Below are 27,999 nucleotides of genomic sequence, written 5' to 3'. Positions count from 1 at the left end.
CCCACCCTTGACTCAGAATCTCTGCCTGCCCGGTCTGGCCTGGGGTCAGGAACTTGGAGGAAGTTTCTGGAATTAAGAAACAATCTCAGACAGAGAGTGAATTGAAAAAGAAACCGCATCCTCCCACCCCCTAAGCTAACGCCTTGGCAACGGAATGACAATTTTTTACCGTACTACTGGGGCGCATGCATGCATTTGTGCCCACTGCCCAGGCCCCCTTCAGGAGACTCAGCGGACCACAAGGGAGGCGGGCTCCCTGGTATAGAGGCATGGGCTTTTCCCATTCTAGAAGGAGAATGCTGGGCTCCAGACCCAAATCTTCCATCCCAGTGGCTGTCCAGGTGTCAGTGGCAGTTCTCAAAGTCCTGGTTCTGCTCGGTGAGGGAACACCACCCCCGCCTGGAGCCCCAAGATGGAGCCCAGCGGAATGAGCATGGGCCACAACACGGGGGATAGATCCCCTTGGGACAGGGTCAAGGAGAGTGGGTGTTGCACTTAAGGCTGCTGCTTAAGTACCAGGCAGCCCACCCACTGCCTCCCAGAGTTTTCATGTCTGAGGTGAGAAGCAGCAGGTTGGAGAAGCAACATGACCTAGCGGATAAAACAGAGTCAGAGGACCTGGGTTCTAATTCCAGCTCCACCACCTGTTGTGTCACTTAGGGCAAGTCACTTCACTTCTCTGCACTTCAGTTACCTCATCTTTTATAGATTTTTATAATGGAGATCAAGACTTTGAGCCCCATGTGAGACATGGACTGCGTCCAACCTTTTTAGCTTGTATCTACCCCAGTGCTTAGTACAGTGTCTGCCTCACAGTAAGTGTTAACAAATACTATAAAAAACGTGTGGGGAAGGGGATTCATCTTTGCTCTGAGCCTCAAGGGAGACTTCCAGTATTGTTTTTAGCACAAGGAGGCTGCTCTGTGAGCCTCTCCCGTGCTTGGAACCCTTGGGGGACCCCTGGATGCCGAGGCCAGCACGAAACTCACTTCTCTCTCCCAGGAGTAACACCCGAGGACTTTGGCTCCCATCTCCCCTTCCACACTAGGATAGAAAGAGTTGGCATGTGGGCACCTTTCTGCCTAACTCTCCATCTAGACATAGGATTGGAAGTCACCAGGCCTAAAAGATCCCCACGTCACTACTCACCTGGCTCCTGACATAGGCCAGAAGGTAAAAGAGATCTGAGGGGCGGGGAGAAAGAAGGGGAGAGAGAAAGAGAGAGAGAGAAAGAAGTTCCTCAAGAGGAGGGGTCAAACTATGGGTAGGGGGTCAGAGTGAAGCTGACAGAGGGTAGAAACGAAGAGAAGACGGAGGAAGGGTCAGCAGAGACCAGTGAAGGGGGCTCTTCAGGGCACTGGAGAACATGTGCTCTGCCCAGGACCCAAAGCCCAGTTGGATGGCCACAGACTATTCAGAGAAGTTTGGTCTCTGGCCACGGCTCCAGGTCGGTGGCACTGGGCCATGCCACTGTGCCAGCAGAATCTGGCCCTGTTTCCCCCAACCAAGGAATTCCCTCCCGGTCAGGACTCTGCCTTGGCATATCCCTCCCCACCCAACGCTGCCTCCACCCTGCCACATTTCCGGGGGGGAGAGGGGGCGGGGGGAGGCCGGGGAGGAGAATAGATGGAAGCCCTGTGGTCTGCAAGTCCAGCAAGCAGGGAGCATGAACTGAAGGGGAGGGAAGAGAGAGGATGAAGGAAGAAGTGAAATATTTCTTGAAGTTGAGATTGGGATAGGAGAGAATGGGAGGGAAAAGGGAAGGTTGTGGGCTAGAGAGTGGAGGGAGGAGCTGGGGCTGGACAGTGGGAAGGGAGCTGGGACTGGACAGATGAGGGGAAAGATGGGACTGGGCAGAGGAGGGAGAAGATGGGGCTGTACTGAGGATGGGGGGAAGATGGGGCTGAAGAGAGAAGGAGGAAGATGGAGCTGGACAGTGGGAAGGGAAGCTGGGACTGGACAGATAAGGAGAGGGGAAAGATGGGACTGGACAGAGGAGGGGAAAAAAGAGACTGGAGAGAGAAAGGGGAAGATGGGGCTGGACAGAGAGGGAGGGAGATGGGGCTGGACAGAGAAGGGAAGAGATGGGGCTGGATAGTAGGAAGGGGAGCTGGGACTGGACAGATTAAGGGGAAAATGGGATTGGACAGTGGAAAGGGGAGTTGGGACTGGACAGAGAAGGAGGGATATGGGGCTGGACAGAGAAGGAGGAGATGGGGCTGGACAGAGAAGGGGGGGAAATGGGGCTGGACAGAGAAGGGGAGAGATAGGGCTGGACAGTGGGAAGGGGAGAGATGGGGCTGGATAGCGGGAAGGGGAGCTGGGGCTGGATAGATTAAGGGGAAGATGGGATTGGACAGTGGAAAGGGGAGCTGGGACTGGACAGATGGGGGAAGTTGGGGCTGGACGGTGGAAAGGGGAGCTGGGACCGGACAGATGGGGAGCGAGATGGGGCTGGACGGTGGGAAGGGAGCTGGGGAGCTGGACAGGAGAAGGGGGAGCTGGGGGCTGGACACCAGGGACCGTAGGGTTGAGTGAGGCCGTGGAGCCGTGGGAGGACGAGGGTGGGGGGGGGGGGGGGCTGGTGCAGCGGGCCGGGCTCCTCCCGGCAGCCGGAGGGTCAGCGGCTCCGTCCGGCTCCCCGCTGCCCTCCCCGCTCCGGGAGCGGAGGCGGGGCGGGGGGCGGGGGGCGGGCACCGGTCGGTCCTCCCCCGGCATCCCCGCCCCCCGGCGCGGGCAGGAGCCGCGGGCCCGGCCGGCGGCGCACAGCATGCAGCGCAGGGGCGAGCGGCGGGCCGAGGGGGCGGCGGGGCGGCCCGGCCCGGGGGGAGCCTCCCGCCCGCCCCCCGGGCCGCCGTCCGCCGCCCAAGGGCCGCTGCTGCCGGCCTGGATGCGTCTGTATTTCTACGGCATGCACGGGCTGACCCTGGACGTGGTGCTGTCGGCCGCCCGGCGGTTCGGGCGCCGCCCGGACCCGCGGCTGCTGGGCTTCTCGTCCCCCTACCGCTGCCTGCTGCACTCGCTCACCCACCTGGCCCTGGAGCGCGTCTACCTGCAGCGCGGCCGCTGCCCGGCCGGACCCCTCGCCTTCCACGGCCTGCTCTTCCCCTCCGCACACGTCGGCCTGCAGGCTCTGGCCGCGGGGGCTCTGCGGCTGCTGCCCGGGGCCGGGGGCGCCGGGGGCCCCGGGGGTCCGGGCGGGGCCGGGGGCGGGCCGGCCGACGGGCCCGGCCCGGCCGACCTGGCCCTCCAGTACGGGCTGGCCCTCTACCTCTCCCAGGTGTTCCTCAAGGGCTTCCTCAGCCTGCAGTACACCTGCCCGAGGCCATGGCAGCCCGCGGGGGTCGCCCCCGGCGCCCCTCCACCCGGGCTCGGCCCGCAGCAGCAGCAGCAGCAGCAGCAGCCCCAGCTTCAACAGCTGCATCAGCAGCAGGACCAGCCCCAGCAGCAGCTGCACCAGTCCCAGCTTCAACAGCTGCATCAGCAGCAGGACCAGCCCCAGCAGCAGCTGCACCAGTCCCAGCTTCAACAGCTGCATCAGCAGCAGGACCAGCCCCAGCATCGGCTGCACCAGTCCCAGCTTCAACAGCTGCATCAGCAGCCCCGGCATCAACCACAGCTGCATCAGCAGCAGCCCCAGCATCAACCACAGCTGCATCAGCAGCAGCCCCAGCTTCAACCACAGCTGCATCAGCAGCAGTTCCAACCCCAGCACCAGCAGCAGCGGCCTCCCCGGCCCGCGGCGTCGACCGCCCCCCACGAGGGACTGCCGGGCTCCCTCCGCTTCCTCTTCTTCGGGATGCACGGCTTCCTGGACGAGATCTTCTTCACCTTCTTCTTCAACGTGCTGGGCCCGGGGCCGGGGCCGGCCAGGGGCCACACGTCCCTGTGGTCCTTCTTCATGTACGGCAGCTGCAGCTTCGTGGTGGAGCGGCTGTACTTCTACCTGCACCGCGGGCGCGGCTGGGCCACCTGGCAGAGGGTCCCTCTCTATGTGCTCTTCATCTACACGTGGGAGCTGGGCTGGGGGCTGGTCCTCCGAGGCTGCGGGGCCTGCTCCTGGGACTACTCGCACTACCCCCTCAACTTCATGGGGCTCATCACCCTGGTCTACCTGCCCGGCTGGGTCTTCCTGAGCGTCTACCAGGACCTCCTCTCCAACGTGTTGTGGAGGGTGCGCTGCCCGCCCGACCCCCGAGTCCCCCCTCCCCAACCGACCGAAACTGGAGGCCCCCCATGTTGAAGAGGAGGGTGGCCGTGTTTTGGTTTTGTGTTCTTTTTCTAAAGATCGCTGACGTTTTCTATCTTTTACTAAAGTCTCCCGAAACGCGGGGGGCTCGCCACTGGGGTTTTCCGGCTGGCCTACATGCCTTAGGCACCTATGCACAACACCTGGAAAGGGATCCTTTCGAAGCTGGCGTAACACTCCGGGGTCTTTATGATTATTCAGTGTTGAAAACTAAAAACAAACACAACCTTAATACCTTAATGACTAAAAAACCGTGCAACCACTTGCTTCGGAGAGGGCTGGGGCAGGGCGGCCTCTTCACGGAAGAGGTTCTTTAAATGTCGACACCAGTGTTTTCGAGAGGTAGGTGAGGCTTCTTTGTAACTAACTAGTGGTTTGCTTATTTAAATTTTAATCAGGCTCTCGTTTTCCACATCATCACTGCCTGCTGGAGTTCGCTGCCCTGTACCGAGAAACTTGTGTGTGTGCGTGTGGGATTTTTAAACGCAGTGTTTGTCACATATCCAAGTGCCTGTGTCTAGCACCTAAGTCAAGGAGAATGGACACTCGTGTGGAAATACATTCTGGGAAATACCATCTGAGGAGTCTCTTGTCAAAAACCCCAAGACTCCCCTTGGGTTAGTACGTTCTACTCTCCATCTCGGAACTGATCGTTTTCCAAGTTTGGTAGCCTTAAATACATAAGTGTATTAAAAGTGGATCAGATCTTGTTTCCTTTACGCCTGGAGTTTTTAAAAACACGGGATTGTTAAGGCAAAACTCGTACCTCCCCGTGGGACCAATGTCTGTGAAGGGAGTAGAAGAAAAAATAAATCATTTTTAACCGGGCTGTGCACATGCAAAATCCCAGCAGCGCTTAGTAGGAAAGGGAATACTTTAACGGGTCTACCCGAAGCAAGGAAATGTAAGTTTTGGGTTCTATAGTAGATTCAGATATCTATTTAAGTAGTCTCTTATCGTGACATTGAAAAACATCTCTGTTCTCTTTCAGCTGCGGCTAGTGGGCTTAGGGTTGGCCCCGTGTGGTACTGTGCTTTATAAACCAGTGACAACTTCATGGGAATTATCAGGAAACTCCCAAGTTCAGTGAGATGGTGAATGATACTTGTCTGTCCAAACTAGTCTACTTAAAAATGCACTTTGGATTTTTACATGTAAAAGCAGGGGCCCACGAGGAGGCTGTAATAACTGAGATAAGTCTGTCTAGCGTGCTATTTAAATCTTCAGTACCCAGGGGCTTTGTATCAACACCTAAAAATGTTTATACAAAATATTACTCCTTTTGCCAAAGCCTCCACTAATGTGCCACCATTCTACTTCCAAATAATATGGGAAGAGTAGCATTTTTTGAAAAAAAATTTCCTTAATCCCTTTCCACTCCCTGAAGCTAACCTGTCTTCCAAATAGTAATAATTCTGGCATTTGTTAAGCGCTTACTATGTGCCAAGCACTAGTCTAAGTGCTGGGGTAGATACAAGGCAGTCAGGCTGTCCCACATGGGGCTTACAGACGTAATCCCCAATTTTACAGATGAGGTCACTGAGGCACGGAGAAGTTAACTGACTTGCCCAAAGTCACACAGCTGGTAAGTGGCAGGGCCGGGATTAGAACCCATGACCTCTGACTCCCAAGCCCGTGCTCCATCCACTAAGCCATGCTGGACAATACTTGGTCCAAACTGCCTTGTATACCATATTGAGACCAATTGCTGATACTGGCACAATCATGTTCGTCGATCCTGTAAACAATGAAAGGTGGAAGCCAAAGGGTTTTTGCTCAATTTCTCTGAGGATAAAAGGAGCATAGTGGTCTTCACTCATGCGATTAAAAACCTTTTAGAGAATTTCTGAAAAAAGAAACCTGTGCCTACAGAACTAAACTTCACTGTGATAAGTCTTGTATCTATCCCAGTGCTTAGAACAGTGCTTGACACACAAGCCCTTAATACAATAATAATAATAATATCAAAAAATGATTTCACCTCAACAGTTGTCTCATTTGTTGCTTGGCAACTTCTGGATTGTGAGGCCTGAAGCAATCCAAACCAGGAACTGTACCCATCCTTCTTAAATGGGCCCAGTTCCAATGTAAACACTTGCTCTATGCTAGTATTTACACACACATGCTTCAAATGTCACTTTAATGATAACCTTTCAAACTGACCTCATGTGCAACCATACTTCACCACTGAGCGGATATTACTGGGGTCCAGCTTGGGCTGGCAGGTCACTGCTCCTTGGGATCTCCAGAAACCAGACAGAGATGGGGAGAGGTGAAGCACTAATAGGCCACCGTTTCTACTCATCAACGGGTCTGATAAAGGAAGCTGGGAAGGTGACGGAAACCGCTGGCCAGTGTTTTTGAACTATGTGTGGGTTTCCATTAACTGTACTTTCCCTGCCTCTCATTCATTGCCAAAGAAAATTATGAGTCGACTGAATTCAAATAGTCGGTGTGAGAACTAAGAATACGTTGCTCAGTTTCCTTCCATCTCCTGACAGGCTCAAGTCAGAGCGGCAAGGAAACCTCTTTGAACTGACACAGTCTGGTTCTCTGTATTTGTGGGTGTCGTTTTCCAGCACACAGCCACTTGTGGAGTCTGTGCAGAAGAGGATTACTCATGCAGGTCAGAGACCGACACATCTCATCCACAACAATAGTGATTGGGTTGCCTCCTGTGTGCCAGAGCACTGTATTGCTCGGTGCTGAAATCGATGGTCGGTTTTACTGTTCTGAATTTATGCCAGGGGGATGGGAGAAACCAGTATGCCTTTAAATACATTTGAGACTTGGGAAACCATAGCATTTGGGTCTGAAAGGGGTATATTCAGTTTAGCCCAGCTAATTTTATAGCGGCATAAATATTTAAAATGGTTTTAATATGCTGCCTAAAGCACTGAGAAGAAGATGCAAGTTGACAGTAGGGATATCAAAACATAAATACTTAGTAGCTGATAACACTATCTCACTTTCAAATTGACACAGCTGGATTTTGCTTTTTGGAGCCTCAGTATAATTCTGGCCATTTTCGTAACAGGTCTCAAAAGCAACATAACCGTAAAGTCTCACAAGTCACCAAAGTGGCTCTAACAAATCGAATGTAATACATGACTACAGTTCATCTTCAGTGACGGTTCGATCATTCAAATAAATTTCAACAATGTGGTTTATTCAACTTCAGATGGAAAAGTATTGAATGTTTTTCAAATGCCCATGTAAAAAACCTTAGAAGAGACTTCTGGCTCAGAAAAACTGGCTTTGGTCACATTTAGTAATCACCTTCAATAATCTTGACATTTGTGTAAGAATTATGACTTTCTTGAAATTAAGCAGTTTCAATCAGCAATAGCAGTCCCAATCAGCAGTTATTTGGTTCTTTTTTTTTTTTTAAGGTGATGGTGAAAACAAATCCAGGGAGTGGGTTTCATTTCTTTTTTCAGCAACCTTTATGGAAAGGACTTTATCTTGCACTGTGCCTTGACTTGGAATGATGAATAAGCCACTGTAATGTAATGTCTGAAAGCATTTTAAAAACGAAAAGAAAAAAAAATCAATAGTTTTCTTTATAGAGGTACAAAGGATTATAGATACACTAAAAGCCATTAAAATAAAGTGCTTCAAGTTTGCAGTCAATATTAGCTCTGCCATTTCCTCAGGTCTTTGGCTGCTTGTGCAGAACGGGATGCTGAGGGGCAGCATGCGCGCGCACACACACACAAACCCCGAAAGGAGGACGAACTACAAACAGTGTCACATACAGGTAGCATGGTCACTGTGCTCCCTTCGCCACCAACCCATCCCAGTTGGCTCACAACTAAAAGCCACCAAGAAAGGATGGCTCCATTACCAATTACCTCTTCCCTTGGTCAACAAGAAGGTCAACTGTATAGTTATGGCAGTTGCAAAGGGTTTACTATGTGCTAACCACGAGGGTAGATACAAGGCAATGAGATCCAACACAGCCCGTCCCCTGATCTATCCTATCGCCATTTCACAGTTGAGGAAACTGAGCTCAAAGAGGCTAAATGACTTGCAAAAACATGTTAGACACCCCTCTAATGTCTCCCATGATTATCTGTAAAGATGTTCAGATGGTCCACAGGAACCTACCTGGCAGGGAGGAGAGAACATGAACGGTGGTACTGCACTGAGCAGACCACTCACTCTCACCAATTCCTCTGCAGACGTTCCCTGTCTAGAAGTCTCAGGAGCGAGGCCTGTCCGATACGCCCAAAGGGAGACTACCATGTCATCACTTGACAATAAACTTGAATTTCTCCAGTTTAACGCACTGTGTTTCTTTCATGCAGTAACACTTTTAGGAGCAACTTCTCTCCTTAATTTTAAGGAACTCATCTTTGAGGGTCTGTTCCTCATCCTTAACTTAAAAACTTGGCATCAGAGCTCTCAAATGCACTTCGGTCTCTGACACTGGTTGGCTTGTCTCTTTGAGAAGTAGACCAGAGACTAGTACAGACAGTGCTTAAGATGCTGCCAGAGGGATTCTCACCTTCCTGGCAGTAGGGGCAGAGCAGAGGCAGTACAGAGGGTGTGAGGAGCTTCCAGTCAGTGGCCTCCATTTTTTTTATGGTATTTGTTAAGCGCTTAAATGTGCCAAGCACTGTTCTAAGCACTAGGGTAGATACAAGTTAATCAGATTGGACACAGTCCCTGTCACACGTGGTGCTCATAGTCTAATCCCCATTTTACAGAGGAGGTGACTGAGGCACAGAGAAGTGAAGTGACTTGCTCAAGGTCTCACAGTAGACAAGGGGTGGAGCCAGGATTAGAACCCAGGTCCTTCTGATTCCCAAACCCATGCTCTGTCCACCGCCCGTGCACAGTAAGCACTCGCTAACTGCCACTGATGGATAGACGAGAGAGGCGATATCCCAAAAGGACACAAACAGAACTGAGTTTGGCAGTGAGAAATGTGGAACATTTTCAGATGCATGGTTTCTGCAGCAGGCTCCCAGGGTCTCCTGTCAGTCAGTCAATTGTATTTACTGAGAACCTACTGTGTGCAGGGCACTGTACTAAGTGCTTGGGAGAGTAAATTATAACAACAGACACATTCCCTGCCCACAGTGAGCTTAGAGTCTAGACAAACATTAATATAAATGAATTACGGATCTGTACACAGGCTACTGCTTCACAGACATTGAGCTCACCAGGGACTCCGATCCCCCAGCCTCGGATGAAAGAGAGCCCAGGACCACTCAGAAACCCAAGCATACCAGGCTCTGTCTGCTGCCCTTCCGAATCCTTGGGCAGGGCCAAGCCTGCCTGGCATCTGTTCTCTCCCAGGATCCGGCGCGGTTGCAATTCCCTGACGGGGGAGGGGAGGGAACCTCCAAGGAACAACTTTCCCTTCAGAAAAACAGGATGGAAAGTTGTCTCCCTCACACCACGACCCCCCGCCAAGTACTGGAAGCCACTAGCCGGTGACCCACTACCAGGGCCAAGCAGACCTCCCAAAGTATTTGGTGAGACTCAATAGATGAAAGATCACATGGTCACCTTCGAACACAAACCAATGAGAGGTGGCCGAAGGAGAAGAGAAACAAGGGTGAGGGCTGAGGGGAAGGGATGGAAATGAAAAAAAAGGAGGGAGTCACTCTTCCACGAGCTTGGGCAGCTCCTTTATCACACTAGAAAATAGCTCGGCTGAATTCAGCTCACAGGTGCAAGCTTTGCTAGCAGATGTCTGACACAGCTCACTAGGCACAAGGTAGAATGTCCTGACTTTGAGGACGCTGAAGGTTAGAACACGATCTGGAAAAACATGATCTCAGACACTATGACTCCAACACTTTTTGATCACTTAGACGAGACTAAAACCAAAACAGGGCTAAATGCCAATTTACAAGATATTATATCTCAAAGACTTCTACATTACAGGAGGTTGCAATGTTGCCAAATAGAAGCATCCAAAGTGGGATATCATTTTTCCAAGCATTATCGGCAAACAGAAATGCTGAGTGGCCATTAAACTTTCAAAAACCACTTACTCCAATTTAGGGACTATGAATAGTATATTTCTACACATTTCTCAGTGATTTATAAACAGCTCCGAAGTGTGCTTACCTATGTTTTGCTTTTCTTTGCAAGAAATGGAATAGCAGCATATTTCTCGATCCTGAATAAGTGAAAGATTTCTACAAAAAAAATAAAAATAAAAATAAATGACTTCAGAAATTGTTTTGAATGAGATGCTTAGAATTTTGCCCTCAGATACAAATGACCCTTCAATGTGACCCTTGCACTCCTGTGCTACCTCAAACATTATTTTCCGGCTCATGATCGAATAGAAGACATTTCTGGTGCACCTAATACATCTAGAATCGAAAACCTGGGCTCATTTAACGCATAGGTGCTAGTAGGCTACATTCAACATTAAAAAGTTAAAAATGACTCCTGAAAACCATCTGTCAGGACAAAATGCAAGTACATTCAGCAGTAGGTTCGTAAGGGGACCACAAATGAATCCCAAACATTGAATCAGACATTGCGCCTAAAATCTCCTTACTCACTGACAGTGATTCACCTGCCTCTGTACAATTGGTGCTAAATCAACAGACTAGAAACCCCAATCGTGCCCAGAATGCAAACCATCCTAAAGATGCATGGGAAGTACCCAAAATGTCAAAAAGTAAAAGTCAACAATCACAGGAACTTCTCACTTTCCAAAATTCTTCAATTGGCTCACTAAAAAAGGTTATTTGTATAATAATATTAAATGATTCATTTATCTGCAAAACTAAGATGCTTAGACAAAAAACCACTCTGCTTGGTAGCAAATGGATCCTGCAGTTATACTTCACTTAGTGCTCTTAATTGGTTCCATAAAAAGAATGTTAAGTGAGAGGCCTAAATGAAGTATAATTTCCCATAAGAAATAATGTCAAATACATTCATGTATCCCCAGGAGCCAAAATATTATTCAGAACAATTAAAAACATATTTTTTAAATAGTGTATGAAGTTATAATATATAGTTTCATGATCAGGCAGCAATAATGAAAGGCTTTGAATTTGAGTTTTTACCTGTAAATAGTTAAGGACTTCCTTTTCAAAATGCTATCTTACATATCCAAGACAGCAAAAAGACAAAGTGTGCACAGATGTGTCATCATCAGTGCTAAACAGAACTGCCATTTTATAAGGATAAATTGAACACAGTTTTAGTCACCTTGTTCAAGTCAGTCAAAGCAGTTCAAAGTTTGTGAGAGGGAGGAAGGAAGGTATTTAGGCCAAAGAAAACCTTGCTGGGTTATAAGTGCAAACTGAACTCAGATTCAAAATCCTCTAATAAAGAAACCAAGTGGCTTCCAGCTACTCCCTAGCCTACTCCCAGTCTGCTCATCACCCAGGGCTGGGTCCTTTGACATTACGAGCTTCCCATCTGTCCCCACACACTGCCACCTTAGTCCACAAGTCCACTGTTTTTGTCCACCTCCACTAGTTCAGTCATTTCTCCTGCCTCCTCTGCCACAATTGCTACTGCTATTATTTTCCCTGGTGCCACTATCTTTGCCTTCTCCTCTGTTCATTCATTCAATCATATGTATTGAGCATTTACTGTGTGCAGAGCACTGTACTAAGCGCTTGGGAGAGTATAATATAACAGTAAACAGACACATTCCCTGCACCCAACAAGCTTACATCAATGATATTTTTTGAGCACTTATTGTGTGCCGAACACTGTACTAAGTGCTTGGACGAGAACAATACAACCGAGTTGATAGACACCATCCCTCCCCACAAGGAGCTTACAGTATAAAGTGGGTGGGGAGACGTTAAAATCAATTACTGATGGGGAAATGGGAGAGTATAAGAAGAACCTAAGTACTGTGGGTGGGGTGACTATCAAATGTGAAAGGGATCCAAGTGCAGAGGCAATGCAGAAGGGAGGGTGACTAGGGGTAATGAGAACTTAGTTGGGGAAGGCCTCTAGGAGATAAGATTTTAGTAAGCTTTGAAGATGGGAAGAGGATTGGTCTGTCACACATGAGGGGGAAAGGATGTAGGTAAGGAGTCGATGACAAACGGGACTGAAGTACAGTGAATAAGTTGGTGTTTGAGAAGCAAACTAAGGGCTGAGATGCCACTACCTCCTCCATCCTTCAGTGGCAAATGAGATGGTAGAGACAGACAGGTGAAGGCAAGATTGATGGATGGTGGAGGGAAAGAGCCCCAGCCTGGACACAGAGGAGTCAGGGGGGCAGCAGGCAGAGACCACCAAGCACCAGCCAGCATCCCCGTTGGCAAGACACTCAGAGAGGAGGGCATCATAGGTAGCTCTCTTACATATGGTTGGCACCGGATTTTATTCTAGATCCATCTAGATCCACTTGCCATTCCCTTCCCGAGATTCCAGTGGCTCCCCAGTTCTCCAACCTGTTCCACTTTGGCCAGATTCACAAGGAAAATCTGCTCATTGCTCCTGCCTGTGAAAAATCACGCTGCTTCTGCTGGTGAAGAGGCCTTCCTTTCTTCCAACGCACATCTTCCCTCAGCAACATCACAGACTTCAGGAGGGAAACACATCCAGAAGAAAACTCTCTGCCCGGATCTGACGCTGTAATTATCTCCCCATTTCTCAATGCTGACTAGTAATACGTCTGCCTGGCAGATAGATTTTTAAAAAGGTTTTTCAAGACCTAAGGTTGAGTGCAGCAAAATGATCTGATTAACATAAGCATTCAGTTTACGTTAACACTTACAACTTTTCAATTAGCTGTTTTTCATCCAAGGCACTGGGTAGGTCTCTTTTATTTCCAAGCACTAACACCTAAAAGGATAAAAAATAAAATTCAGAATCACAGAATGGCCATTTTAATAGGATTTGGAGAGTATTTCACTATTCCTCTTTAGGTCTTTCTCCACTACAGAAAGCAGAACATTTTAAAGAAATAAAAGGCAATGCCCAAGTGAACCAGTATGTTGAATTTCAACATTATGAAAAGCAGTAGAATGAAACAACAGAAAGTATAACTGAAATAGTTATTACTCTTGGCAGTATTTGCAAATACATTCTATAAAAATCTGTTAGGCAGTCTGTTCCATTTTGTTCAATTTGAAAGTTGAAAAAACCCTTAATTCCAAAGATAGGAAATGGAGTAATTTACATTTAAAAAGTATACAGACTGAAAATAGACTGCAAAGTTTTATGCTATTTTTGATTAATTTTGTTCGATACACTTGGCTTTTACACACTTATGTAAAGGAATCATAAATAAACAGGGCATTCCAGTGGCATTTCTAAAATTGCTGCCCAAGAGTCTGTGAAATGGTTTAAGGATCACACTTTGGATTGCTATGGGGAAATGCAGTTTCATGCTAATTAAAAATATGTAAAATACATTTAAACACAACTTAATTTTAAGAAGTGAAATTCTTCAAAATGTGATGCATGTTAAGAAAAAAATCAGTTCACTTTTGACCACTACATTGGTTTCACCAAAAGTTTTTAACTTCTCCATCACTGTCAGAGTGCAAAGCAGCTTTAGGTTAAAGGCAGTAACCTAGGTTACCTGGTAAGATAACATTAGACCGGGCAGGAAATGTGCCTGCCAACTGTACTCTCCCCAGCGCTTAGTACAGTGCTCTGCACAAAGTGCTCAATACAAATGATAGACCACGCAGAGTAGTGTGGCCTAGTATATAAAAAGTATGGGCCTAGAAGCCAGAGGAGCTGAGTTTTAATTCCAGGTCTGCCACTTGTCTGCTGTGTGACTTTGGGCAAGTCACTTAACCTCTCTTTGCCTCAGTTACCTCATCTATAAAATGAGAATTAACACTGTGAGACATGGACTGTGTCCAACCTGATTAACTTGCATCTATTTCAGTGCTTTGTACAGTGCCTGGAACATAGTAAGTGCTTAACAAAAGCAATACAAAAAATCACAATTACACAGATAACATATTTCACAACTCAGATAATGAGCTAAGTTTAGCAAGAAGCAAGGACTTCTGGGTAACAAAGACCACCCAGTGAGATGATGCTATGCACTTCAACTTGAAACATACAACCAGCCTGGGTAAGATAGTCTTGGCTAGATTCCTGTCTCTTGGAAACCAGATCTGAAAATCTCTACGATACCATCTGAAGAATGATCATCAGAATTCTTAAAGCATGTAGAGAGACTCCCAACTGTACACTATCTGATGCTTGTTTTTTAGGGCATCAGATAGGGAAGGAAAGTTGAAAAATACTTTCCAACTATAAGAACGTACCAGCTGATCAACATGTCTCAATAAATACACCATGTATAGTTTCTCCTCTCAGTGAAGTCTCGTGTGTGCTATACCTTTAGATATAGCTAAATGGGGACAGTAATCACTTGGTCTGCCCTCTCTCCTACCTACCCAATACTTGTTTTAACCTATGATGACATAAATTACCAAACTGTTGTAAATATACGAGTAGGGAGACTGAAAATTTAAAAATTAGGATGTATATTTTGTAGCCGCACACTTCCCCAGGGCCTAGAACACTAGCCTATGTTATTAGGATATTTAATGATCAGACAATGGGAAGTGTGGAAATTCAGCACCTAATGATATTCCTCAGGTCCCCAAAAGTACTTGATGCTGGTGGAAGCACTTTCAAAAAAGAGAGATATCCATGTCCTCAAGGAACCAAACTCTAAAATTTAGAGACTGAACTACCTGCAATATATAATTTCCCTGAGAATTGGTGAGCAGAGATCAGAATAGCTCCATCAACCTGATTCACTCTGTAAAAAACTTCTATAAATTAAAAAAATCCAAAACAGTTGCACAGATCTATATCTCTTTAGGTTTCTGCTTCTCATCAAACAAAAAGAAAAAGCACCCTACGGTGAGGAGGGAAAGGACTGATTAAAATTTTACAGGCCAGTAAAGATATTTGTAGATCTGAACATTATTTTGACAAATGTGCAAATCTGACAAAGTATATGCATTATGAAATACTATGCTTGCTCAGAGGGAGGCAGACATGCATAATTGCTATTGAATTTTACTAATGATTTCCTTAAAAATCAAAATTTCTTCCAGTCACCTTAACAAGACACAGCTAAAAAACCTAGGAAAGTTTTGTTCTCAGAAGACTTACAGGGATTCCATGGAGCTGTGGTTTCTCTACCAAACTGTGGAGTTCATTTTTAGAAGCCTCTAATTTTTCTATATCGGCTGCATCCACCATGTAACTAAGAAGTAGAAAAGAAAAAGAAATAGTCTCACTCTTGCCACTGAAATGGCTTTGAGACAGTGCTGATAACATATGTACAAGTATATATTTTTACACATAAAACATACATACACTAAAGCCTGTAATATTTAAAGATGAAGCTACTGATGGTGAGATCCTATTATTGACTGAGCAGGTCTGGCTGAAAAGACCAATGCACAACCAACAATCCACACTGGACTGCACACAAAAAGTTTGGGGGTTTTTTTAATGGCATTTTTTAAGCCCTATGTGCTAAGCACTGTACTAAGTGTTGGAGTATATACAAGCTAGTCAGGTTGGACACAGTACCTGCCCCACATGGGGCTCACAGTCTTAATCCCTATTTTACAGATGAGGTAATTGAGGCACAAAGAAGTTAAGTGACTTGACCAAAGTCATAAAGCAGACAAGCAGCCTAGCTGGGATTAGAATTTAGATCCTTCTGACTCCCAGGCCTGTACTCTACCCAAAGATTGGCTGCTGTCATACTAGTGCAGTTGCCCCTTATGGAGCCTGCCCTTATTTTCCACTTGCCTCTTGATTTTCCTGAAACTTCTGCTTTAAGTGAGTAATTCCTCCACAAGATTTCCAGAATCTGTCCCATCCACTACAAACAAACCCCAACACTGGTCTAGGCAACTTGTCATTACTCAACTTGACTACCGACTCAGGCGACTCACAGATCTCCCGGTTTGCAGGCCCTCCCCACTTGAGTCCATACTTCACTCTGCTTCCTGGAACATTTTTCTACTCCCGGATTGTTTTTCTATAATGTCACCCTTCATGGCTCCACCCTCCTCAAAAACCTCAAGTGGCTGTCAATCCCTCTCCACATCAAGCAGAAACTCCTGAGGCAGAAACTCCTACAAATCCACAATCAGTTCTCTTCCTCCTACTAATCCACACTCTTCTCACTACACTCCAACCCACCTTCTTCTTTTCTTTCAAATCTACTCACTGGGCCTTAGTCCCAACTCTCCAATCACCAACCTCTTGCTCACACACTCCCCCATGCCTAGAACTTCCTCCCCTTGCATATACTATATTCTGCATATCCCCCTCAAGACTGTAAACTCGTTGTGGGCAGGGAATATGCCTGTTTATTGTATGGTACTATCCCAAGCGCTTAGTACAGTGCTCTACACACAATAAGCACTCAGTAAATACAACTGACTGATCCTACAAACTATAGCCCTCTCCACCTTCACAGTCTTTCTGACATTACTTCTCCAATCAATCTCTAATCTCCCCACTTTACATATCGCAACAATCACTTTAGCCCTCTATGCCACCTACATGCATAAGTACTCATCACCCCTTGTATTATGTATGCATGGATTTTATAGACTCTATTCCTTCCTCCTATCTGTAACTTATTTTAAGGGTATCTCCCCACTAGACTCTAAACTTGTTGAGGGCAGGGATTATCTATCCTAATTTTACTCTCCCAAGTGCTTTAATAAAGGCTTTGCACACAGTGGGCACTCGATAATTGCCGTTGATAATGGCAGGGAACATATCTACTAATTCTGGTACTCTCTCAGGCGCTTAGATCCGTGATCTGAACATAGTAAATGATCAATAAATACCACTGACCGACTGACTGACAAGAAAGGCCAGGTAGCATCCTATGTGGAGTATTAAAAAAAAACAACCAAAAAACCAACTTACACAACAGCATTGACACCTCTGCAATAGCGTTCCCACATGCTCCGAAACCTTGGCTGCCCTCCGATGTCCCAAACCTGCAAAAGTTCAGCAAACTTCCTGAATGATTTTTGAACATGTTTGAACATTCAATGAACAGCAAAGGAGGGGGACAACAGCATCAAATCTTCAAAAGTTGTGACTCATCCAGGTCTAACAGTGATTGTCCATGTTTCAAAAATGCTAGAAGAGGAAAAAGTAATTTGAGATTGTTTCCTACAGCAATAGCCAGACAGAAGTATGACAGGGGAAGGCATTTTTCTCTTTTCTCTCTCAAAGAGGCATTACCTCAGCTTGACGCTGAACTCTCCAATCCGGTCTTTCCTTTGGTTTAAACATGCAAAAGTATTTGGAAAAGCTAATTTCAAAGGCAGGAAATCAATGAACCAAAAAGACTCAATGGTAAATCTCACTTTTGAATATACGACCTTAAAAAAAAAAAAAAAGGAAAAAGCTAACAAGAAAAACATGCCTAGAAAGTAGGACCACGTGACTGATTTAGTTCTCCTGCACTGTTTGGATTAAAAATACTTTACTGAGTCAGATGCTATGTGATTTTACAAATCTCTTGTAAAATCCAAAGCAAAGCACTGTGGAATAGTGATGCAACTAATGTGGGAAATAGTGATTGTCCACTGACGACACTTTCAGAGAAGACCAAATAATATTTGGCCAAAAGTCCTAAGGTACGTGGCTGAAGGACCTGCCTTACTAAAGAGGTTAAAGGTAATCTTTTTTACTTGTTTGCTTTCAATTGTTTCATACACAGGGACTGTTCAATCTTAAAGTTTCTAATTTGTCCCACCTGTGTTATTTTAGTTTTCCATTCTACATCAATCACTGTTTCCTTCATCCCAATAGAGGGTTTCTGGTACTACGAGATGGGGACCAAGTACCACCCGAGTGATGCTTAAAATAATAAAAAAAAAAGAGTGAGAAGGACCACACCACAATGTGATCCCCTCTGAAAGCCAGCTCTCAGCTTGACCACTCTACTGAATCCATCCACTACTGCCATTTGCAAAGGAATATGGGAGAGTTAACAATCTGGGAAGAATCCAGCCTCATTTCATGGTGCCCACTTTTGCAGCACAGGAAAAACCTGTCAAAGCATGAATCAAGTTTATACCTCTGGCTAAATGGGGACTCATCTAATCTTCTATTCAGACATCATTTCCCACATCTGTTTTCAAAAAATATACGATTTATAGGAACTGGTGTGGTATCACCATGTGCCAGGAACTAAAACCAACAGCTAATTTCTACAGAGCACCTGACAACAACAATTTGATAGTAACTACTTCAGTCACTATTGGCTTCATTGAGCTTGGATCATGATTAGTAATGACATTTTCATTTATGCCTCTTGAAAGTGTCTTCAATCTAGGAAATAGAATGCTCAGATGTTAACTTCTTAATTCCCGTGTGCAGCATCTCAATAAAAATGGCAATGTATTTTTCAAACCAAGGCATTTGCACTACTAATTCCCTTGGGAATCATCAGCACTAAAAATGCATTCCCCTTCAGGACTTTTTCCCATTTTAAATATAATGAACCCAAATGTTTACCATTTAGGCCCTAGTGCTAAACTGCTTTTTTTAAATTAAGCAGCTTAAAGTGAGCACATTTCCTATTTGTAGAAGGAATTCAAACCACACCTTCACCTACTCTCACCCTGCCAATCTCAAAGTTTGGCTTTGCAAGTATTCTCCATGAGAACGGTTACTGTGTTACCTTAAAGAGATTTAGACATGGGGTAAACCCAGTAGAAGCAAAATGTTTATGTTTAGATGGTGACTTTTTTTTTACTTGCCCTTAAAACTGAGCACTAAAGTTCTGTATTTTATTTCAATTCTATTTCCTAAAATGTATAATCAGAGGGGAAAAAGAAATCAACACTGCAAATGTACTAAAAATAACATTTCTGGAATAGCTAGCAATTTAAACCCATGTGGATCTTCTGTTTTTCATAACCATAAATAATTTATCAGAGGGATTAGCCAAAAAGAGCCAGACTCTCCCAAAATATAAAATTTTAATGATTTTTAGACTATGAACTTTTTATATTCACTTTGACCAAACAGGGACTAATAAACATTGTTAGAAAAAAATTAGAGGATTAAATATCATTGATCAATTAAATTTCTTGTCAAGCCAAATCAATGGAATTTTAAGGCCTCTGGAGAACAAAATAAAAATTGAATCAAATAAGCAATCCACTTGCAGTGCCCAACTCCAAAGAGTTAGAAAAGATTTCGGCTAGTCATCTGGGAAGTCGAAAGGGGAAAGGTTGAAAATTTGATCGACTTCAGGCAACCAGCGGTGTACGGAAAGCCTAAGGGTGAGTTTGGGGAGGCCAACAGGAGAGCAGGAGAAAGTAGAGATGAAAGAATTTTGCTACACAACGTGTGTACCTCTTGCCAATCTGCACAGTGGAATTAAGAAGTGCTGAAATATATGGAATGCTGTTTGGGAAACAGCTTTACGGGTTTAGCAGAAAATGGGATGGGAAGAAATCTTTTTTTAATATTGGCTGAGATCAAAGTTGTGAAGATAAATGGTGGCTGAACAAGTGTTATCAAGATTAAGGTACTTTGGAGCCAAAACTTGTTTTATAGTAAATGTCCACTAGACTTTTCATTTCAGAAAACCTTCTGATAAGGCTATCTGTTCATTTCATTTCCTTCCTGCTTCTTGAGTGATAGGCAGAGGCTAACATGAAAGATTCAAAGCAAAGACAGCTGCAAGGTTGTTTTGACTCCTGACCAAGGACAAAAGTTCTTTCTGTCCCAACTCCACACTAATCTAGCAAACTCATTTTTATGTACCCAAGATCAATACTCCTCCTTTCTTCACTGGGCCTCTGCTTCCACTTCCTCCTTCACTCTAACCAATGCTATTTATAGAGCACCTACTGTTTGCAGAGCACTGTACTAAGTGCTTGGCAGAGCACAAAGGGGTAAGCGACACATTCCTGGCTCTCAAGGAGCTTATAGTCAGTACTCCTAAGGGAGGGCTTTTGCCATTCCTCTACTGGGAGAGGGGAAACATGGTTCTTGACTTGGGTTAAGGAAGAAGCAATCTTAATCTATCAATGGCATTTATTGAGCGCTTACTGGTTTGGAGTTTTTTATGGTATTTGTTTAGCAATTAAAAACAATAATAGTATTTGTTAAGCACTTACTATGTACCAAGCTCTGTTCTAAGCACTGGAGTAGAGACAAGGTAATCAGGTTGGACATGGTCCCTGTCCCACATGGGGCTCACAGACTTAATCCCCATTTTACAGAGGAGGTAACTGAGACACAGAAGTTAAGTGAGTTGCCCAAGGTCACACAGCAGACAAGTGGCAGAGCCGGCATTAAAACCCACATTTTCTTGACTCGCAAGCCCATGCTCTTGCCATCCACCTTCAGCATTAACATATACACATATTCAATAATTCATCTGGTCACTTCAGCCCAATATACTGATGGTAGTAACCATGCCATGCTTGTTCTTGTTTCTGCTATACCGACATGATTGACATCTGCTGCCCCATCCCACCCAATGCAGGGATCATGATTTTGGCACATGGCTGTGCTTACCGGAACAGACAGCACTAAAATGCCATCAAATGATTTGACTAACAAACTTATTACAGACCAGTGCAGCCAGAAGGTCCTGCCTGGTTAGAGCTTTACTTATGAACCTAATCTTTAAGGAGTTTGGCCTAAATAACACTGTAGCATTACTTATAGCCACAACTGTTTTTCTCTTGACCAAAGAGGCCATTACTTGGCAACGAGCCCCTAGTTTTCTCGTCATCTAATAGTGTAGTTCAATAAAAGTTTTGAGCCCAAGTTCAATAGTCATATTCAAAATAATAACCAAGTTATCCACTGGAATCTCATGAGAACTAGTCCTCCCATCTACGAAGCCCACTATGTTCAGCTCTTGTGTTTTATGCAGGTATTATTATGGAGCTTCAGACCTGATCTAACTCCAGGTGTCTGCTGCAATAAGCACCTTCTTGTTTTAAAGGACCAAGACACAGCCTCTGATGATAGGAGCTTTATTTGATTGTCAAAAACAGCCGCCTAACATGGCTACGCAAATTCCACCACCTTTCAACGGGAGCATGATGACCTGCTGAAATAGAAGACAACTGTTTTGAGGGGCTAGATCCCTGGCAGCTGAGAGTAAATCTGCCACTGGGCAACCTTTCTACTTGGGTTGAACCTGTCTTCCTTCATCTGGAGGACACCCAGAAAACCCCTCCTTCCCAAGTTCCAACGAAACGAGGGACACCACTGTCTGGAGCTGGTTCTCAGTCCCCAATAAGACACACAAGCTGGTGACGTGACGGAGCCAACTGATGGCCCTGGGGCAGTTGGCAAGGTTCTACACCTCTCGGCACATGGGTTGAAAGGAGAGTAAACCTGACTCAAAGAATTTCTCCCCAAAGTGCAATGTAGTCTGGCAGCTAATGCAGTATTGACATTGACAAACATCAACAGTCATTATGACTAGCGTAAACAACTTTACACTAACCCAAATAAAAATAACAAAATGCAGCATTAATAATGACAAATAACCAGCAGTCATTAGGACTAGTGTACACAACTTTACACTAACCCAAACAAAAAACACAAAACCCCACAGATTGTTTTCTATGCCTGGACTGCAGATCTAGCCTAAAAGCTAATGCCCCAAAATGGTTGGGTTAATTTGAGTTAGCCATCTCATTACACCAGAGGTCACAATGGAACTTGGAAGCAAAATGATTTAGCTTAGTAATAGATAATGGATTTCTTCATATTATATTTTATTGAAACCATAACATTATCCACAGGGTCTAATAATTTGATTCCAGCAGTGCAAGACATGGCCCGCCCCTCAAAAGAAATACAATTTACTTCAGATAAGGGCGTGTTAGAGAGATCAATTGGTTTCCAAGCATATTTCACCTCTGGTGTGAAAGCATCCTTGAGTTGCCAATACTACTAATAATAATTATGGTACTTGTTAATAGCTTATTATTTACCAAGCACTCACAGTATCAAGAGCTGGGGTAGATACAAGGTAACTTGATTGGACACATTCCCTTGTCCCACATGGGGCTCACAGTTTAAGTAGAAGAGAATAGGATTTAAATAATAATTATGGTATCTGTTAAGTGCTTACTATGTGTGAGGCACAGTACTAAGCACTGGGGAGGATATGAGTAAATCAGGTTGGACATGTGCCAACACGGTGCTAGGCACTGGGGTAGATATAGGTTAATTAGGTTGGATACATACCCTATTCCAAATGGGGCTCACAGTCTTAATCCCCATTTTATGGAGGAGGTAACTGAGGCACAGAGAAGTTAAGTAACTTGCTCAAGGTCACACAGTAGACAAGCAATAGAGCTGGGATTAAAACCCAGGTCCTTCTGACTCCCAGGCCTGTACTCTATCCACACAGCACTATTCGAAGCGCTTGGGAGAGCATGATACAACATAGTTGGTATACACGTTCCCTGCCCACAATGAAACCTTAACTAGGGAATTGGATCATCTCTGTTCTGATCAGCTGCTCATCTGAGAACAGCTGCTTCTAAAATAAAGAATGTTCCTGCCCCATCGTAAATTTGTGGCAAGGCTGGGGATGCTATAAAAACTTTCACTTGTGGATAAACAAACTCTGCAGGAACCACAATCAGGGCTTGTCATCAGCAAACCTTGCATGTAAGAGCAGACTTGGAATTAACCACTTCCCTTCCTGATTTAAATACCTAAAAAGAGCACCTGGGTGAGCAGAAGAGGAACTGTGCAGCAGTATTTGGACTCTGGGAATAAGAAAGGTATCAGGAGTAAGAAAACTCAAACAGAAGGGTCACAGCCCAGCTTACATTAATCGATCAGTGGTATTTATTGAGTGCTTACTGTGTGCATAGCACTCTAGTACGTGTTTTCAAAGAGTATAATACAAAGTGAGTAAACACATTCATTCACTCAATTGTATTTATTGAGTGCTTAATGTGTGCAGAGCACTATATTAGGCACTCCTTGCCCACAAAAAAGTGTAATTAATCAAAAAACAACAGAAATTCAATAGTTAACTGGACCTTCAGTTCACATACTGCATATTAAAGATACACATTAATTAATTTAGCCTTTCAATTAGGGAAACTATTTTCAAAGCAGAAAAATTAGGCAAACAGAACTAATTAATTAGAGACATGGTATTCATGAATGCTTTCTGTGGGTTAAGCAACAAAATGATTTTTCTAAGTTAGTCTTATAGTAAATGATAAATACTCTGATCTAACTAATTTAATTAAATAGACCAGAAAGGGAGATGAAATTCTGCAATGTGAGGCCACAACTGGAACCCTAACCCTGGACCACCACCCCACGCCCCCAACAATCCCTCTGGCTCCTGCTCCTTATTGGAAAGGGAGAAGGAATTCCTGCAGCAGCATGAGGCCATCTCAACATTTAGAACTTTGGGAAGGCCACAACTGTCACTGTTGCAATCAATCAATAACATCTGGAAGCAGCATGGCTTAGTGGAAAGAGCCCAGGCTTGGGAGTCAGAGAACCTGGATTCTAATCCCAGCTCTGCCACTTGTCAGCTGTGTAACTTTGAGCAAGTTACTAAACTTCTCTGTGCCTCAGTTACCTCATCTGTAAAATGGGGATTAAGAATGTGAGCCCCTCGTGGAACAACCTGATAACCTTGTATCTATCCCAGTGAGTAGAACAGTGCTTGGCACAAAGTAAGCACTTAACAAATACCATCATTGTTATTAAGCGCTTAGTTCAGTGCTTTGCACTCAGTAAGGGCTCAATAAATACAATTGAAGAAGGACCTGGGTTCTAATTCCAGATCCGCCACTTGTTTGCTATGTCAACTTGGGCATGTCACTTCACTTCTCTGTGCCACAATTACCTCATCTGTAAAATGAGGATTATGACTATGAGCCCCATATGGTACATGGACTGTGTCCAAACTAATTAGCTGTACCACCCCCACACTTAGTACAGAGCCTGGCATATAGTAAGTGCAGACCAGTGTACTAAGCGCTTGGGAGAGTACAATTCAACGGAGTTGGTGGGCAAGATCCCTACCCTCAAGGATCTTACAATCTAGTTGGAGAGACAGACATTAAAATAAATTATAGATAGGGGAAGCAGCAGAGTATAAGGATATGGACATTAGTGGTGGGTGTAGGATGAGCAGGGAACATGTCTCCCAACTCATATTATACTGTCCCAAGTGCTTAGAACAATGCTCTGCACACAGAAAATGCTCAATAAATACCATTGTTTGATTAATTGGGCACAATCAAACCCAAGAACATGGGTGATGCAGAAGACTGAAGAAGGTGGGGAACTAACAGGTTAATCTCAGAAGGTTTCTGGGAGGAAATGTGATTTTGTTAGGGCTTTAAAGACAGGGAGAGTGGTGGACTGAACTGTGAGATGCCTGCAAATCTGTTCCTCTAGTCATGAGGCTCTACTGCTCTTGCACTTATGGTCACGCTTATCTCAGCCTGCTTTTGTGCTTTTACTGCTTCATCTTTCTCTGTGTGTCTGTCAGCAACTCTATTTTCCTTCCTTATTCTTAGATTCAGAGTCCTTAGCTTGAAAACCATGGACCATGTCTATTTCTCACTCGTACCTTTTCCCAATATTTAGAATAGTGCTTTGCATCATAGGCACTCAATGCATCACTACTAATGACAGAGCAGTTTAGCTATAAATATTCCAATTCTCAAAAAATTGGACACTTGGGACTACACTGAAATTACTATTCATTCTTTCTTTGGAAACTTTTGACTAACCTTTTCTTCACAGAACAATAGTACAATAAACACCTACAATGTCATTACTTTTTGTTTATATCCCTCTACTGCTCAAATAGGTTAAAAGGAGGCATTTCTAAATGTATATTCAGCTAAAGTACTTGACACTTACCTTTATGGTAACATTTCCCTTGGTTATTTTTCTCATATTAAAACCTACTGTCGGAATCATGTCTTCAGTGAACTGCCCTGACTTATAAAAAAGAAAAGACAAATATTTAAGAATACTAAGAACACTACAGGTTTTTATTTACAACAGCTGTAGGAGTTTTGATTCTTCATTATTCACAGCTGGGGGGAGGGGGCAAAGGAGAATTATAAAGAGGGCCTTCTTCTCAATTAACCTGAGGTGGTAAAAGGAGAGAATTTGGCAAGCCTGAGCAGGACATTTGCAGCTTCACAACTATTCAGATGAAGGGGTCTTTTAACAAATTAATGAAAGAGGATTGAGGCCAAGAGTGTGGGTCAAGTTTCAGGAGATCAAGCATACTATGAAGGTGATCAATAGTTATTTTAAGGTTCATGATGAGCCTGACTGATTGGCTCTCGTACTTTTGAGGCCTCCAAAAATGGAAACACCCTATACATGAGGGGGTATAATTGGTTTAAACTAGCCTGGGGACAGGTTGATGGATTATAGCCCTGTGATTCCATGAAAGCATGGTCACGTCAGATTATAATTAAATCTCTCTCACTGCCAGAGGAAGTCTCCTTCCAATCCACCAACCCATACCCACTCTCTCTTTTGCTTTGTACAAGACCAGGAAACAGCAGAGATGAACAAACACACACAGAGTGCCACCCAAGTGCTGAGGTCAGCCTGGATTCACTACCCAATGACAGGTGAGGCTCGGGAAGTTCAGAGGAGTGTACACAAGCACACCCTCCCCTCTGTACTCCTGCTCCCATCTCCCAATTAGGGCCAGGAGGCTGCTAGAGCTGTGCCTAGAGCTCTCCCTCCCTAGAATGTAAGCTCATTGTGGGCAGGGAATGTGTCTGTTATATTCTACTCTCCCAAGAGCTTAGTACAGTGCTCTGCACACAGTAAATGCTCGATAAATATGATTGACAGCCTTCCACTGGTCTTCAGCCCATGCAGGGTTCTACCATGACCCACAGCGGTCCCCATTTTGGCACGGATCCAGGATCTCGACCTCCCCCTCTCCCTCTTCAGCCAGAGGGGAGGTGGGAATTGGGAGAGAAGCGGCGTGGCTCAGTGGAAAGATCCCAGGCTTGGGAGTCAGAGGTCATGGGTTTGAATCCCGATTCTGCCACTTGTCAGCTGTGTGACTGTGGGCAAGTCACTTCACTTCTCTGGGCCTCAGTGACCTCATCTGTAAAATGGGGATTAACTGTGAGCCTCACATGGGACAACCTGATGACCCTGTATCTCCCCCAGCGCTTAGAACAGTGCTCTGCACATAGTAAGCGGTTAACAAATACTAACATGATTTAGGGAAGGAGGGCTGAGGAATGAAGGCTGAGACAACTAGGCCTGGAGATATACAGTTACAGTTAATAATAATAATTATTATATTATTTGTTAAGTGCTTACTATGTGCCGGGAACTGTACTAAGAGCAGAGGTGGATACAAGCAAATTGGGCTACACATAGTCCCTGTCCCCCGCATAGGGCTCACAGTCTTAATCCCCATTTTACAGATGAGGTACCTGAGGCACAGAGAAGTGAAGTGACTTGTCCGAGGCCACAAAGCAGACAAATGACAGAATCAGGATTAGAACCCTTGACCTTCTGACTCCCAGGCCCGTGCTCTTTCCACTAGGCCTCGCCGCTTCTCCCTGGGGTTAGGGATGGAGGACTGGGATTAGGGGAGAGGGATGGGTTGGGGCAAGGGGGTTTGGAAAGAAATAGGAGCTTTGAGGGCAGAAGGATGGGGACACCCTGTTTGGTGAAGGGCCAAGTGGTAAGAGGATGAAAACTGGGGAGGGGAGAAGAATGAGCTCTGGCTGGGAAGAAGTAGATGGGGGAAGGGGCTTCGAGGATGAGGGACTGGTGAGGGATTAAGGGAGTAGTGGGGCAAGGGGAGGTAGGGGGCTTGAAGGATGAGGGTTTGGGCCTGGGGACACAAGCAGTGTGGCTTAGTGGAAAGATCCCAGGCTTGGGAGTCAGAGGACGTGGGTTCTAATCCCGGCTCTGCCACACAGCAGGCATGAGACCTTGGGCAGGCCATTTAACTTCTCTGCGCCTCAGTTACCTCATCTGTAAAATGGGGATTAAGGCTGTGAGCCCCACGGGGGTCAACCTGATTACCTTGAATCTATCCCAGAGCTTAGAACAGTGCTCGGTACATAAGAAACGCTTAACAAATACCATTATTATGATGATGATGGGCAGGGTGGGACTGGGGGTAGAGGGTAAGGCCAACCTGAGTTAAGGGGGCAAGAGGGGGAAGAGGGATCTCGGAGGGCGAGGGGCTGGGGAGCCACAATTGCTATTGTTCTTGTCTGTCTGTCTCCCCCGATTAGACTGTAAGCCCGTCAAAGGGCAGGGACTGTCTCTCTCTGTTACCCATTTGTACATTCCAAGCGCTTAGTACAGTGCTCTGCACATAGTAAGCGCTCAATAAATACTACTGAATTAATGAACAATTGCGGCTAAGGGCCGAGGATGGGGAAGGATCGGGGGACAAGGGGTGGAGCTGAGGGGGGAAGAACGGGACCGGGGAGGGGAGGCCGGGGGGTGGAAGGAGGAGGGTCTGGATGGGGGGGACGCCGGTACCGCCAGGACGTTGAGGAAGGTGGTCTTGCCCGAGTACTGCAGCCCCACCAGGGTCAGCTCCATCTCCTCCTTCCACAGGAGGGAGCGGAGCCAGTCCAGCAGGCGGGACAGCAGTGCCAGCATCGCGGAGGGGTGCAGAGCTGCAGGAGGGTAGAGGTGCAGAGCTGCAGAGGTGCAGGGTGCAGAGCTGCAGGGGTGCAGAGCTGCGGAGCTGCAGGGCGGCAGGGTGCCCGCTCACTGGCCCCCCCCAC

The 27,999-nt window shown here is 45.5% G+C and overlaps 2 protein-coding genes across 3 annotated transcripts; one reads left to right on the top strand and one right to left on the bottom strand.

The window, feature by feature from the left end:
- The first annotated feature begins 185 nt into the window (after positions 1-185).
- Positions 186-7,882, top strand: TMEM229A (transmembrane protein 229A). Its single transcript, XM_029072868.2, has 3 exons — positions 186-378; positions 2,835-4,591; positions 6,751-7,882. Exons 1-2 carry the CDS (start codon positions 186-188, stop codon positions 4,241-4,243), a joined length of 1,602 nt encoding a protein of 533 aa, XP_028928701.1. The 3' UTR covers positions 4,244-4,591; positions 6,751-7,882.
- On the bottom strand, positions 7,398-27,999 carry LOC100076620 (ADP-ribosylation factor-like protein 8B). Of its 2 annotated transcripts, XM_029073348.2 has the most exons (7): positions 27,749-27,999; positions 25,121-25,201; positions 17,138-17,211; positions 15,350-15,443; positions 12,975-13,042; positions 10,337-10,407; positions 7,398-7,765 (listed from the first exon to the last, which is right to left on the bottom strand). In XM_029073348.2, exons 1-7 carry the CDS (start codon positions 27,869-27,871, stop codon positions 7,710-7,712), a joined length of 567 nt encoding a protein of 188 aa, XP_028929181.1. In that variant the 5' UTR covers positions 27,872-27,999; the 3' UTR covers positions 7,398-7,709. The 2 variants fall into 2 exon arrangements, with proteins under 2 accessions (XP_028929181.1, XP_039769177.1); XM_039913243.1 differs by lacking the exon at positions 25,121-25,201.

The sequence above is a fragment of the Ornithorhynchus anatinus genome, chromosome 10 (genome assembly GCF_004115215.2).
Source record: "Ornithorhynchus anatinus isolate Pmale09 chromosome 10, mOrnAna1.pri.v4, whole genome shotgun sequence".
In the NCBI taxonomy this organism is placed as follows: domain Eukaryota; kingdom Metazoa; phylum Chordata; class Mammalia; order Monotremata; family Ornithorhynchidae; genus Ornithorhynchus; species Ornithorhynchus anatinus.
Note: the sequence above shows the minus strand (reverse complement) of the source record. Positions and strands in the feature narration are given on the sequence as shown.

Bases quoted from the DNA above. Each gene is read 5' to 3' on its own strand.
- TMEM229A (XM_029072868.2), top strand. From the start codon at position 186: ATGCATGCATTTGTGCCCACTGCCCAGGCCCCCTTCAGGAGACTCAGC. The intron at 379-2,834 runs GTGAGGGAACAC...CGGGGGGAGCCT, and splicing joins CAAAGTCCTGGTTCTGCTCG to CCCGCCCGCCCCCCGGGCCG.
- LOC100076620 (XM_029073348.2), bottom strand. From the start codon at position 27,871: ATGCTGGCACTGCTGTCCCGCCTGCTGGACTGGCTCCGCTCCCTCCTG. The intron at 15,444-17,137 runs GTAAGTTGGTTT...TCTACTTCTTAG, and splicing joins AGAGGTGTCAATGCTGTTGT to TTACATGGTGGATGCAGCCG. The intron at 7,766-10,336 runs GTAAGCACACTT...AAATGCTTTCAG, and splicing joins CAAAGAAAAGCAAAACATAG to ACATTACATTACAGTGGCTT.